Source organism: Oncorhynchus tshawytscha, unplaced genomic scaffold (genome assembly GCF_018296145.1).
Source record: "Oncorhynchus tshawytscha isolate Ot180627B unplaced genomic scaffold, Otsh_v2.0 Un_contig_4119_pilon_pilon, whole genome shotgun sequence".
NCBI lineage: Eukaryota > Metazoa > Chordata > Actinopteri > Salmoniformes > Salmonidae > Oncorhynchus > Oncorhynchus tshawytscha.
In genome coordinates, this window is record NW_024609516.1 from 184,724 (window position 1) to 200,182 (window position 15,459).

Genomic DNA, 15,459 nt, shown 5'->3' on the forward strand with positions numbered 1-15,459 from the left:
TTGCAACAATTTCGGCAGGTAATTTTAGAAAGAGAGGGTCCAGATTGTCTAATCCGGCTGATTTGAAGGGGTCCAGATTTTGCAGCTCTTTCAGAACATCAGCTATCTGGATTTGGATGAAGGAGAAATGTTGGGTGCTTTGGAGGGTTGCTGTGGAGGGTGCCGGGCAGTTGACCAGGGTAGGGGTAGCCAGGTGGAAAGCATGGCCAGCCGTAGAGAAATGCAGTGGGCAGCTGGGAGGAGGTGTTCTTATTCTCCATTGACTTTACAGTGTCCCAGAACTTTTTTGAGTTTGTACTACAGGATGCAAATTTCTGTTTGAAAAAGCTAGCCTTAGCTGCCTGTGTATATTGGTTCCTAACTTCCCTGAAAAGTTGCATATCACGGGGGCTATTCGATGCTAATGCAGAACACCACAGGATGTTTTTGTGCTGGTCAAGGGCAGACAGGTCTGGAGTGAACCATGGACTACATCTATTCCTAGTTCTACATTTTTTTTAAGAGGGCATGCTTATTTAAGATGGTGAGGAAGGCACTTTTAAAGAATAACCAGGTGTCATCTACTGAAGGGATGAGTTCAATGTCATTTCAAGATATCCCGGCCAGGTGGATTAGAAAGGCCTGCTCGCAGAAGTGTTTCAGGGAGCGTTTGACAGTGATGTGGAGGTCGTTTGGTCACAGACCCATTACGGATGCAGGCAATGAGGCAGTGGTCGCTGAGATCTTGATTGAAAACAGCAGAGGTGTATTTGGAGGGTGAGTTAGTTAGGATGATATCTATGAGGGTGCCCGAGTTTATGGATTTGGGGTTGTGCCTGGTAGGTTCATTGATAATTTGTGTGAGTTTGAGGGCATCAAGCTTAGATTGTAGGATGGCCGGGGTGCAAAGCATGTCCCAGTTTTGGTCACCTAGCAGCACGAGATCAGAAGATCGATGAGGGGCAATCAATTCACATATGGTGTTGAGGGCACAGCTGGGGGCAGAGGGTGGTCTATAGCAAGCGGCAACAGTCAGAGACTTGTTTCTGGTACGGTGAATTTTTAGAAGTAGAAGCTCGAATTGCTTGGGTACCGACTTGGATAGTAATACAGAACCTGCTCACAGGGCTTTTATGTACTCTGTGCCATCGTCTTGGAACACCTTACAAAATTATTTTAAACTGGAAGAACTTGTCCCGATTGGTGTTTTCTAAATCACTGATGAAAGATTTTGAGGCTGATTCCCTGACCTGTCAATGTTTTTAATTTGCTGTTTTATACTCTTGTGAATTCAATGGTTTTTACTAGATTACTTGTAGTTTTTCATGTTGTCTGGCTGTAATTTTTTTGTAATCACTTGGTGCTGCCTATCTTGGCCAGGGCACTCTTGAAAAAGAGATTTTAATCTCAATGAGCCCTACCTTGTTAAATAAAGGTAAAAATACATTTAAAAAAAAAGAAAACTCTGCAGGCTATCTTTGCAGTAGATTGCAACACCTCCCCCTTTGGCAGTTCTATCTTAGCGGAAAATGTTATAGTTAGCGATGGAGATTTCAGGGTTTTTGGTGGTTTACCTAAGCCAGGATTCAGACACAGCTAAGCCATCTGGGTTGGCAGAGTGTGCTAAAGCAGTGAGTAAAACAAAGTTAAGGAGTAGGCTTCTAATGTTAACATGCTTGAAACCAAGGCTTTTACGGTTACAGAAGTCAACAAATGAGAGCACCTGGGAAGTGGGAGTGGAGCTAGGCACTGCAGGGCCTGGATTAACCTATACATCACCAGAGGAGCAGAGGAGGAGTAGAATAAGGCTAAAGGCTATAAGAACTGGTCGTCTAGCACGTATGGAAGAGAGAGTAAAAGGAGCAGGTTTCTGGGCACGATAGCATAGATTCAAGGCATAGTGTACAGACAAAGGTAAGGTAGGATGTGAGTACATTGGAGGTAAACCTAGGCATTGAGTAATGATGAGAGAGATATAGTCTCTAGAGACGTTTAAACCAGGTGATGTCATCGCATATGTAGGAGGTGGAACAACATGGTTGGTTAAGGCATATTGAGCAGGGCTAGAGGCTCTACAATGAAATAAGACCATCACTAACCAGGACAGTAATGGACAAGGCATATTGATATTAGAGAGAGGCATGCGTAGCCTAGTGAACATATGGGTCCAGTGAGTGGTTGAGCTGGCTGGGGACACGGCGATTCAGACAGTTAGCAGGCTAACAAGCTAGCAGTTAGCAAGGGCTAGCAGTTAGCAGACCAGGTAAGTTAGCAGACCGGGTTAGCAAGCAAGCAGATAGCAGGGGCTAGATAGGTTGGGCTGAATGGGGACACGGCGATTCAGACAGCTAGCTGGGCCGGGGGTAGCAAGCTAGCAGAAGGCTAAGGAAGCTAGCAGAAGATGTAGGAAGTCTGTTTATAGCCCCCTCGTGCATTTCCGTTGGTAGACCAGTCGTGATGGATTAGTGGGGCTCCGTGTGGTAAAGGGCACCAGTCCAATTGGCAAAATAGGTATAGTGGCCCAAGAAATTGTCCAATGGATCTATTCAGCTAGCAGCCGATACGCTCTAGACAGCTAACTTTAGCGGGCCGCAGGGGCTAATGGGGCTAACAGTTGAGAAAAACTCAGCAGATATACCATCAGTCCCAGGAGACATATTATTTCTAAGGTGTTCAATGGCATAAATAGGGGGTACAATATAACATTACAATTACACAAGGACCTTAAGGGACATACATATACTTACAATATGAACTCAGTAGCACAGACTTGATCCATATGACGTTGAGAAATAGTGAATTGTGGGAAGTTTAGAAGATACCCTGTTTGCATGCTTCCTACGCTTTGACATTTTGTCTGAAAATAAAATATACATTTTCATATTATTATACATCATTATACATCATCTTAAATAAACATGCCCCATTCAAGAAATTTAGAACCAGGAACAGATATAGCCCTTGGTTCTCCCCAGACCTGACTGCCCTTAACCAACACAAAAACATCCTATGGCGTTCTGCATTAGCATCGAACAGCCCCTGTGATATGCAGCTGTTCAGGGAAGCTAGAAACCATTATACACAGGCAGTTAGAAAAGCCAAGGCTAGCTTTTTCAAGCAGAAATTTGCTTCCTGCAACACTAACTCAAAAAAGTTCTGGGACACTGTAAAGTCCATGGAGAATAAGAACACCTCCTCCCAGCTGCCCACTGCACTGAAGATAGGAAACACTGTCACCACTGATAAATCCACCATAATTGAGAATTTCAATAAGCATTTTTCTACGGCTGGCCATGCTTTCCACCTGGCTACTCCTACCCCGGTCAACAGCACTGCACCCCCCACAGCAACTCGCCCAAGCCTTCCCCATTTCTCCTTCTCCCAAATCCGTTCAGCTGATGTTCTGAATGAGCTGCAAAATCTGGACCCCTACAAATCAGCCGGGCTAGACAATCTGGACCCTTTCTTTCTAAAATTATCTGCCGAAATTGTTGCCACCCCTATTACTAGCCTGTTCACCCTCTCTTTCGTGTCGTCTGAGATTCCCAAAGATTGGAAAGCAGCTGCGGTCATCCCCCTCTTCAAAGGGGGGGACACTCTTGACCCAAACTGCTACAGACCTATATCTATCCTACCATGCCTTTCTAAGGTCTTCGAAAGCCAAGTCAACAAACAGATTACCGACCATTTCGAATCTCACCATACCTTCTCTGCTATGCAATCTGGTTTCAGAGCTGGTCATGGGTGCACCTCAGCCACGCTCAAGGTCCTAAATTATATCTTAACCGCCATCGATAAGAAACATTACTGTGCAGCCGTATTCATTGATCTGGCCAAGGCTTTCGACTCTGTCAATCACCACATCCTCATCGGCAGACTCGACAGCCTTGGTTTCTCAAATGATTGCCTCGCCTGGTTCACCAACAACTTCTCTGATAGAGTTCAGTGTGTCAAATCGGAGGGTCTGCTGTCCGGACCTCTGGCAGTCTCTATGGGGGTGCCACAGGGTTCAATTCTTGGACCGACTCTCTTCTCTGTATACATCAATGAGGTCGCTCTTGCTGCTGGTGAGTCTCTGATCCACCTCTACGCAGACAACACCATTCTGTATACTTCTGGCCCTTCTTTGGACACTGTGTTAACAACCCTCCAGGCAAGCTTCAATGCCATACAACTCTCCTTCCGTGGCCTCCAATTGCTCTTAAATACAAGTAAAACTAAATGCATGCTCTTCAACCGATCGCTACCTGCACCTACCCGCCTGTCCAACATCACTACTCTGGACGGCTCTGACTTAGAATACGTGGACAACTACAAATACTTAGGTGTCTGGTTAGACTGTAAACTCTCCTTCCAGACCCATATCAAACATCTCCAATCCAAAGTTAAATCTAGAATTGGCTTCCTATTTCGCAACAAAGCATCCTTCACTCGTGCTGCCAAACATACCCTTGTAAAACTGACCATCCTACCAATCCTCGACTTTGGCGATGTCATTTACAAAATAGCCTCCAATACCCTACTCAACAAATTGGATGCAGTCTATCACAGTGCAATCCATTTTGTCACCAAAGCCCCATATACTACCCACCATTGCGACCTGTACGCTCTCGTTGGCTGGCCCTCGCTTCATACTCGTCGCCAAACCCACTGGCTCCATGTCATCTACAAGACCCTGCTAGGTAAAGTCCCCCCTTATCTCAGCTCGCTGGTCACCATAGCATCTCCCACCTGTAGCACACGCTCCAGCAGGTATATCTCTCTAGTCACCCCCAAAACCAATTCTTTCTTTGGCCGCCTCTCCTTCCAGTTCTCTGCTGCCAATGACTGGAACGAACTACAAAAATCTCTGAAACTGGAAACACTTATCTCCCTCACTAGCTTTAAGCACCAACTGTCAGAGCAGCTCACAGATTACTGCACCTGTACATAGCCCACCTATAATTTAGCCCAAACTACTACCTCTTTCCCTACTGTATTTAATTAATTTATTTATTTTGCTCCTTTCCACCCCATTATTTTTATTTCTACTTTTCACATTCTTCCATTGCAAATCTACCATTCCAGTGTTTTACTTGCTATATTGTATTTACTTTGCCACCATGGCCTTTTTTGCCTTTACCTCCCTTATCTCACCTCATTTGCTCACATCGTATTTAGACTTGTTTATACTGTATTATTGACTGTATGTTTGTTTTACTCCATGTGTAACTCTGTGTCGTTGTATGTGTCGAACTGCTTTGCTTTATCTTTGCCAGGTCGCAATTGTAAATGAGAACTCTTTCTCATCTTGCCTACCTGGTTAAATAAAGGTGAAATAAAATCAATAAAATTTAAAGAATTCTCTCAACTGCGTTACCCACTCCAGTCAGCAGATGGCGGTCTGAGACTTTAAGGCGATGCTGCTGGTGTGACGTATAATCTAGTGGACGGAACGCTTCTTTCAACAGCAGCAACAGTTAGTCAGACACCTCGGTAGCTTGATAGACAAAATAGACGAACCAATAAAGCTCTTTAGACGCTTTCGTGTATATTAGCCACTGTGTTTTAAAACCACTTCTGTCGTCTTGTTAGTTATCCGATTTAATTTCATATTTACGGTGTTATTATTGGTCATCTAGCTGGCTGGTTAAGTTAGCATTAGCCTAGCTAGCTAACATCTCCGACCATGAGTTCACTGAGCTGCTCTCCTCCTGATAAAGAAGAGGTGGTCTGCTGGACGGAGAAAGAAGCTCTGGTCAAAGAGGAGAAGGAAGAGGAGGATGTTACCGTGAAAGAAGAAGATAAAGACGTTTCAGTGAAAGAAGAGGAAGATGCGTTCAGAGTGAAAGAGGAAGAGGATGTTACAGTAAAAGAAGAGGAGGAAGAGAAAGAGGAGGATGCAGACTGTCACATCTAAAATGGAGGAGGAAACTGGATATCTGAGCCCGGTTTCCCAAAAGCAACTCAAGGCGTCCAATGGTTTTAACGGTGAACTTAGCCGTAAGATGGTTTTGAGAAACCGTTCCCTGATTAACACTAGTAAGTACTGTCTTAAAATCAGAGGCACAAACTCTGCAGTTGTTGAACTGATGTGTGGTGTTAAAGGGGAAATCTGTAGTTTCTACATCCATATTTGGACTTTTAAATTATTAATTTATAGCCATTGATTCTTGAAGAATATAACACATGCCTCATTAGCTTAGTTCAACTGTTTATCCCATCAGAACCCCAAATAAGCTTTTTTTTACTACAATGTTTAGAAACAATGTAAATCAACACTGTATAGCCTCAACATGGTTACAACTATAATGTTGATATCATGGATGGTCAGTCCTTGCATCCATAGGTCTGTCTATGAATTTGAGAGTAGTTACGTTTCTCCAGCCCTCATCCATCATCTTATTACCAAAACAGTGGTGGAATGACAGATTTGTTATTGTTTCAATTGCAGATTGATGGATGTGGCTTTTTTAAAGGGAGCTAGCTAGGTTTTAAGCAGCAACAAAATGGCTGCCCAGAGACTTGATAGAGTAAACAGCTGAGGGATGGGAGAAGGAGAAGTGTAAACACTCTCAAATTCATAGAGAACGCTATTGTAGCTTATGTTTTGGTTTCTGGTGGGGTAATACGGTTGAAACATTTGAGTAATTTACAAGTTATATTCTTCAGTAATCAATGGCTTTACAGTATATGGGTCTTTCCATAACTACCAGTGTAGATTTCCTGTGGGGGTCAAATTGTCTAGGATATATAATATATTCTAGAATTCATCCATGATGTCATAATGATAGTTTAACCAGATTTCTAGGATATATAGTATATTCTAGAATTCATCCATGATGTCATAATGATAGTTTAACCAGGTTTCTAGGATATATAGTATATTCTAGAATTCATCCATGATGTCATAATGATAGTTTAACCAGGTTTCTAGGATATATAGTATATTCTAGAATTACCAGTGTAGATATCCTGTGGGGGTCAAGTTGTTAGAGCTGTTGATAAGTCATTGTATAATATTCTGACTTTTTTTTTTAGGGCTGACCGTAGTCTACTGGTCGATTGTTCTGTTGATGGGCTGTTTTGTTGACCGTGATTTATTTTTGTAGAGCAGTCGCAAATACGCTATATATACAACATTTTGTAGAAACGGCTATTCTAATTTGTGGATTCAGCTATTTCAGCCACATCCGTTGCTGACTGGTGAATAAAATCGAGAACACAGCCGTGCAATTTCCATAGATAAACACTGGTAGTAGAATGGCCTTACTGAAGAGCTCTTACTTTAAATGTAGCACCGTCATGGGATGCAACCTTTCCAACAAGTCATTTTGTCAAATTTCTGCCCTGTTAGAGCTGCCTCGGGTCAACTGTAAGTGCTGTTATTGTGAAGTGGAAACCTCTAGGAGCAACAACGGCCCAGCTGCGAAGTGGTAGGCCACACAAGCTCAGAGAACGGGACCGCCGAGCGTTCCAAACTGCCTGTGGAAGCAACGTCAGCACACAAACTGTTCGTCGGGAGATTCATGAAATGGGTTTGCATGGCCCAGCAGTCGCACACAAGCCTAAGATCACCATGCGCAATGCCCAACGTCGGCTTGGTGTAAAGCTCGCCGCCATTGGACTCTGGAGCAGAGTGATGAATCCCACTTCACCATCTGGCAGTCCGACGGATTAATCTGGGTTTGGCGGATGCCAGGAGAACACTACCTGCCTGAATGCATACTGTGGGGCAAAAAAGTATTTAGTCAGCCACCAATTGTGCAAGTTCTCCCACTTAAAAAGATGAGAGGCCTGTAATTTTCATCATAGGTACACTTCAACTATGACACACAAAATGAGAAAAAAATATATAGAAAATCACATTGTAGGATTTTTAAAGAGTTTATTTGCAAATTATGGTGGAAAATAAGTATTTGGTCACCTACAAACAAGCAAGATTTCTGGCTCTCACAGACCTGTAACTTCTTCTTTAAGAGGCTCATCTGTCCTCCACTCGTTACCTGTATTAATGGCACCTGTTTGAACTTGTTATCAGTATAAAAGACACCTGTCCACAACCTCAAACAGTCACACTCCAAACTCCACTATGGCCAAGACCAAAGAGCTGTCAAAGGACACCAGAAACAAAATTGTAGACCTGCACCAGACTGGGAAGACTGAATCTGCAATAGGTAAGCAGCTTGGTTTGAAGAAATCAACTGTGGGAGCAATCATTAGGAAATGGAAGACATACAAGACCACTGATAATCTCCCTCAATCTGGGGCTCCACGCAAGATCTCACCCCGTGGGGTCAAAATGATCACAAGAACGGTGAGAAAAAATCCCAGAACCACACGGGGGGACCTAGTGAATGACCTGCAGAGAGCTGGGACCAAAGTAACAAAGCCTACCATCAGTAACACACTACGCCGCCAGGGACTCAAATCCTGCAGTGCCAGACGTGTCCCCCTGCTTAAGCCAGTACATGTCCAGGCCCGTCTGAAGTTTGCTAGAGAGCATTTGGATGATCCAGAAGAAGATTGGGAGAATGTCATATGGTCAGATGAAACAAAAATATAACTTTTTGGTAAAAACTCAACTCGTCATGTTTGGAGGACAAAGAATGCTGAGTTGCATCCAAAAGAACACCATACCTACTGTGAAGCATGGGGGTGGAAACATCATGCTTTGGGGCTGTTTTTCTGCAAAGGGATCAGGACGACTGATCATGGATTAGGAAAGAATGAATGGGGCCATGTATCGTGAGATTTTGAGTGAAAACCTCCTTCCATCAGCAAGGGCATTGAAGTTGAAACTTGGCTGGGTCTTTCAGCATGACAATGACCCCAAAAACACCGCCCGGGCAACAAAAGAGTGGCTTCGTAAGAAGCATTTCAAGGTCCTGGAGTGGCCTAGCCAGTCTCCAGATCTCAACCCCATAGAAAATCTTTGGAGGGAGTTGAAAGTCTGTGTTTCCCAGCAACAGCCCCAAAACATCACTGCTCTAGAGGAGATTTGCATGGAGGAATGGGCCAAAATACCAGCAACAGTGTGTGAAAACCTTGTGAAGACTTACAGAAAACGTTTGACCTCTGTCATTGCCAACAAAGGGTATATAACAAAGTATTGAGTTAAACTTTTGTTATTGACCAAATACTTATTTTCCACCATAATTTGCAAATAAGTTCATAAAAAATCCTACAATGTGATTTTCTGGAAAAAAAAATCTCATTTTGTCTGTCATAGTTGAAGTGTACCTATGATGAAAATTACAGGCCTCATCTTTTTAAGTGGGAGAAGTTGCACAATTGGTGGCTGACTAAATACTTTTTTGCCCCACTGTAGTTCATTAAACTGTAAAGTTTGGTGGAAGAGGAATAATGATCTGGGGATGTTTTTTCATGGTTCGGGCCCCTTAGTTTCAGTGAAGGGAAATCTTAGTGCTACAGCATTCTGACATTCTAGATGATTCTGTGCTTCCAACAGTTTTGGGAACAGTTTGTGGAAGACTCTTTCCTGTTGCAGCATGACAATGCCCCTGTGCATAAAGCGAAATCCAAACAGAATTGGTTTGTCAAGGTTTGATGTGGATGAACTTGACTTGCCTGCACAGAGCCCTAATCTCAACGCCATCGAACACTTTAGGGATGAATTGGTCTTAGCTTAATTGTCTAAGAAAATTGAGGAGAGAGCAAACCCCAACTTCATTAGGTCTGTAATCAATTGCCTAACTGTTGAATATGCCTGGCTTTATAAATCAGTACCAGTTAAAATTTGGACGCACCAACTCATTCACTGTCTGTGAATCATTATTATTACAGATGACTGGGGAAACAGACTATCTAGATCACGTCCCTGTGAGATGACACCATCACTGTCTGTGAATCATTATTACAGATGACTGGGGAAACAGACTATCTAGATCACGTCCCCGTGAGATGACATCATCACTGTCTGTGAATCAGATTTACCAGGTTATTACTAAATAAACTGTTCACCATCTGGGACCATTCAACAGTCTAGATTTACCAGGTTATTACTAAATAAACTGTTCACCATCTGGGACCATTCAACAGTCTAGATTTACCAGGTTATTACTAAATAAACTGTTCACCATCTGGGACCATTCAACAGTCTAGATTTACCAGGTTATTACTAAATAAAGGTTACCATTTACTTAAACTAAATAAACTATTCACCAGGTTATTACTAAATAAACTTTACCATCTGGGACCATTCAACAGTCTAGATTTACCAGGTTATTACTAAATAAACTGTTCACCATCTGGGACCATTCAACAGTCTAGATTTACCAGGTTATTACAGGTTATTACTTCTAAATAAACTCACCATCTGGGACCATTCAACAGTCTATTTAAACTGTTCACCATCTGGGACCATTCAACAGTCTAGATTTACCAGGTTATTACTAAATAAACTGTTCACCATCTGGGACCATTCAACAGTCTAGATTTACCAGGTTATTACTTGTTGGGGTTCTCATAGGCTTACAATTGTTGTTTTGATTGTTGCTTGAACAGTCGCTAAGATAATATTTGGTTGTGATATTTGCAAAATTCCTATTTTTGATGCAGCATTTGTCAGCTTGAATGCTAACACTCATTGACAGGCTGGTAGCAAAGCTAACCAAAGAGCATTTTACTCAAACATGATATTAAGCAGGACATTCAAACGAGCCTGTGAAATGCGCTCATAAGCAACCTGTAAAATGGAGGCTGTTTTTGCTGTCAGACTATGAAAACTCCCCAGTGGGGAATTAGTGAATAGACACAGAGCTTAATGTGAGTTTCCTTGAGTAGCATCCTGATCTTGCTCTGATAATGTGTGGTAATATTCGGAATACATTGTGAAAAACAAATACCTTCGCTCACCATTTCTGCCCACACAGATATACTACAACTAGATAACAGATATACTACAACTAGATAACAGATATACTGCAACTAGATAACAGATGTACTGAAACTATATATATATATTTATATATATTACTACATTCATAACTAGATAACAGATGTGCTGCATCCATATTTAGTTAACAGATATACTACATCTATATATATATATATATATATATATATATAGTTATATATTCTACATCCATATTTAGTTAACAGATATACTACATCTATATATATATATATATATATACTACATCCATAACTAGATAACATCTCTCTCTCATATATATATATATATGGATTATTGACTGAAGCGCGCCAGCTAAACTGATTTTTTTATGGATATAAAGGACATTATCGAACAAAAGTACCATTTGTGATGTATCTGGGACCTTTTGGAGTGCCAACAGAAGAAGATCATCAAAGGTAAGGCATTTATTCTATCGCTATTTCTGACTTTTGTGGCGCACCTGCCTGGTTGAAATATGTTTTTCATGCTTTTGAATGCGGGGCGCTGTCCTCAGATAATCGCACGGTTTGCTTTCGCTGTAAAGCCTTTTTTAAACAGCGGCTGGATTAACAAGAAGTTAAGCTTTATTTTGATGTGTTACACTTGTGATTTTATGAAAGTTAAATATGTATAATTCTTCAGTTTGAATTTCGTGCTCTGCAATTTCACCGGAATCACACCAGAAAACACACACACAGGAGAAAAGCCTTATAGCTGTGATCAATGTGGGAGGAGTTTTACTCACTCAAGGAACATGATATCACACCAGAGAACACACACAGGATAGAAATCTTGTGGCTGTAATCAATGCCCATAAGAAGTTAAGAAAATAGTCAACGTTTGTGAACGCTTTTAAACATTAATTACGGACGTAAATTGTTGTACACAATCATGGGCATCACCTTAAGCTCAAATAAACAATGGATTTCTGCTGTTGTGGGCCTTTAACCATCTGTCTGACTTTGTTGTTCACACAGGAGAGAGACCTGACTATCGGGGATCATCTGGAGAGCCTCAACAACATCATGAAGCTGACGAGGCAGAGGAGAGTCCCCCCAGATCAGAACACCTCAAGAAACACCAGCGGAAACCCACAAGGAAGAAATCTCACCACTGCTCTGACTGTGGGAAGAGATTCACCTCTTCAACAGACCTTAAAAGACATCAGAGAATCCATACAGGAGAGAAACCTTATAGCTGTGATCAATGTGGGAAGAGTTTTAGAGTTACAAGCAGCCTGAAAGCACACCAGAAAACACACACAAGAGAGAAATCTTATAGTTGTGATCAATGTGGGAAGAGTTTTGTTACATCTAGCATTCTGACTACACACCAGAGAACACACACAGGAGAGAAACCTTATAGCTGTGATCGGTGTGGGAAGAGTTTTACTACATCTAACCAACTGACTATACACCAGAGAATACACACAGGAGAGAAACCTTACCACTGCTCTGACTGTGGAAGGAGTTTTGTTTCTTCCCAATATTTAAAATCACACAAGAGAACACACACAATAGCGAAACCTTACCACTGCTCTGACTGTGGAAAGAGTTTTGTTTCTTCACAATATTTAAAATCACACCAGAAAACACACACAGGAGAGAAGCCTTATAGCTGTGATCAATGTGGGAAGAGATTTAGTCACTCAAGCAACCTGATGGTACATTTGAGAATGCACACTGGAGAGAAACCTTATAGCTGTGATCAATGTGGCAAGAGTTTTACTTCATTTAGCCAGCTGACTATACACAAGAGAACACACACAGGAGATAAACCTTACCACTGCTCTGACTGTGGAAAGAGTTTTGTTTCGTCCCAAAATTTAAAATCACACGAGAAAACACACACAGGAGAAAAGCCTTATAGCTGTGATCAATGTGGGAGGAGTTTTACTCACTCAAGGAACATGATATCACACCAGAGAACACACACAGGATAGAAATCTTGTGGCTGTAATCAATGCAAGTTCGAATCCCGGTGCTGACATGGTACAAATCTGTCGTTCTGCCCCTGAACAAGGCAGTTAACCATCTGTCGTTCTGCCCCTGAACAGGCAATTAACCCACTGTTCCTAGGCCGTCATTGAAAATAAGAATTTGTTCATAACTGGCTTGCCTAGTTAAATAAAGGTGAAATTAAATACACGTTTTGGAAGATGTTTACTCAGGCAAACATCCTGATAGCCCACCAGAGAACACACAGAAAAATCTTATAGCTGTGATCAATGTGACAAGAGATACTCTGATAAAAGATCTCTGATTAAACATCATAAAATACATGGAGTTGTTTCATGATATCAATGAAATGATGTCACAATGTAGAATGTTTTAACATTGTAGTAGGAGTATTTTAATGATGTCACAATGTAGAATGTTTCAACATTGTAGTAGGAGTGTTCTAATGATGTCATAATGTAGAATGCTTTAACATTGTAGTAGGAGTATTTTAATGATGTCATAATGTAGAATGCTTTAACATTGTAGTAGGAGTATTCTAATGATGTCATAATGTAGAACCCTAAACGTTTGCCCCCCTGTTCTATTGATTTCAGCATGATATGGATATTAGCCTCATTGAGAAAAGTACAGGCTCTGAATTGAAAGAGTACTATTTATATGATTAACATAAACACAAAGTGTAGCGTTTCACTTCCCGCGTTGGCGACCTACTTGAATCAAACTGACACGCTTTAAAATGTAGCGAGCTGTTTTCTACAAATTGACCTCTAAACAGTGATGTACACATTATTCCCACATTCCGTGTGTTGTTTGAGCTGTTTTAACAGGACGTGAAACCTCAGCTCTCCCCTCTCGCGCAATTGATTTCAACGCGATATCGATATGAGTGGTGATGAATAGGTGTTGCGTTTCTCTTAGTTTTGGGGACCCCTAGATTTAAATGCATCACTCCAAAATGTAGCTGACTGTTTTCTGCAGGTTGTCGTCTAACCAGTGAGGTAAAAGATATCTCCCATTTCCATGTGTTTGTTTAAGTTGTGTTAGTTTCAACAGCACTTACAACCTGATTTCCCCTAATTGATATCAGTGATGTATTTGCTACTTGTCAAAACAACAGCGTTGTTGGTACTTGTGCAGTTTATAAGGTGCTCGTTTAAAAAAAAATACAAGAGATGTGATTAACATGTGGAACATGTTTGTTTCGATAGTAAATGTTATGTTTAGGTTTTCAATGTATCACAAACTGTTTCTGCATATTGGTTGTTGATTTTTACACGTTCAAATTGTTTTGACATCAAAATGTTGTTGAAAAGACGTTGAAAATGAGACTATTATGCCCGACGACCAATCTACGTTCGGTTTTGGTTGAAAGTCGAAAAAAAAAAATTCAGGTGATTGTTTCAATGACAACAAAACAACTAAATTTCAACGTACTTGCAGCCTATACATATGGATGCAGTTTAATTTTTAAAACTTGGACCAACTTATGAACCATTTTTTTAAACAATCCTACATCACTCCAGCATTAACACATAGTATTTCTTTACAACATTATAGTGCTAATTGTCTTTATTCCACTACTGAAGAAGCATGTCTCAAATCACCTCATATTTCAAACATTCAGCCTGACAAAATATATATGTTTTATTATTCCATGCCTCACCATTAAGTGAATTATTGCCAATACATATTAATTAACAAATGAGTTATTCGGTTTTTATATTTCATAATATTTCAATGTCATGAAACATTTAGTAATCACAATTTATGCGACTAACTGAATTTTTATTGGTACAATTATATTGTTTACTAACAATGTAGTAAAACTAGTTTATATTTCTGGTTGTATTATATTTCTGGCTGAAATGACATTTTAATCAATGTCATTTCCTTAGAATGATCATTAGTCTCACTTTTATTGTTATTCTTTAGTTTTTCCCTTATGTTTGTTGTGTTGTAAATATTTCAGTTTTTATTTTCATAGTTTTTTTTTATTACGCATTGTGTTGCATCCATGTCTGAAATGTGCTGTATAAATAAAGCTTGATTTGATTTGAACATATTGCAAAACAAATTAACCCAATGGCTGACCGATCAACAAATATGTGCAAAATCAACACATCTTGGTCCATTTTAGTACAATAAACCATATCAATTCAGTACATCTTTCACCGTGTCAAAATAGTATATAACTTTAGTATCAGTTTTCAACCAATCCATTTTTGTTGAAAATGAAAAAATGTTGAAATCAACAATGCGTTAAAGGATTCAACTACTTAAAACTGAAATGATCAGATGGATCAAACAGATCAATCCCACTTTTCCAGCCTGCTGAAAGCGTGGTGGAGAGGTAAACACCACCCTCGGCTCTACCAGGGGCTTGAGATGGTCTCCCACAGATTTAACAATAACGTGTTCTAACAGAATGTAAACGATCTTCACCACCACAGGAGTCGCTAGAGCCCAATGGGACAAGGATATCCCTCCCCTAACCTTTCTGCACCACCAGTGCTAGAGCCCAATGGGACAAGGATATCCCTCCCCTAACCTTTCTGCACCACCAGTGCTAGAGCACAATGGGACAAGGATATCCCTCCCCTAACCTTTCTGCACCACCAGTGC

At 40.8% G+C, this 15,459-nt stretch overlaps 1 protein-coding gene across 1 annotated transcript; it reads left to right on the forward strand.

Moving 5' to 3' along the window:
• Positions 1-5,789: 5,789 nt before the first annotated feature.
• Positions 5,790-14,929, forward strand: LOC121845006 (zinc finger protein 239-like). The gene is made up of 2 exons (XM_042315668.1): positions 5,790-6,000; positions 11,854-14,929. Exons 1-2 carry the CDS (start codon positions 5,859-5,861, stop codon positions 12,816-12,818), a joined length of 1,107 nt encoding a protein of 368 aa, XP_042171602.1. The 5' UTR covers positions 5,790-5,858; the 3' UTR covers positions 12,819-14,929.
• Positions 14,930-15,459: the final 530 nt, after the last annotated feature.

Bases quoted from the DNA above. Each gene is read 5' to 3' on its own strand.
- LOC121845006 (XM_042315668.1), top strand. From the start codon at position 5,859: ATGCAGACTGTCACATCTAAAATGGAGGAGGAAACTGGATATCTGAGC. The intron at 6,001-11,853 runs GTAAGTACTGTC...TTGTTCACACAG, and splicing joins CCGTTCCCTGATTAACACTA to GAGAGAGACCTGACTATCGG.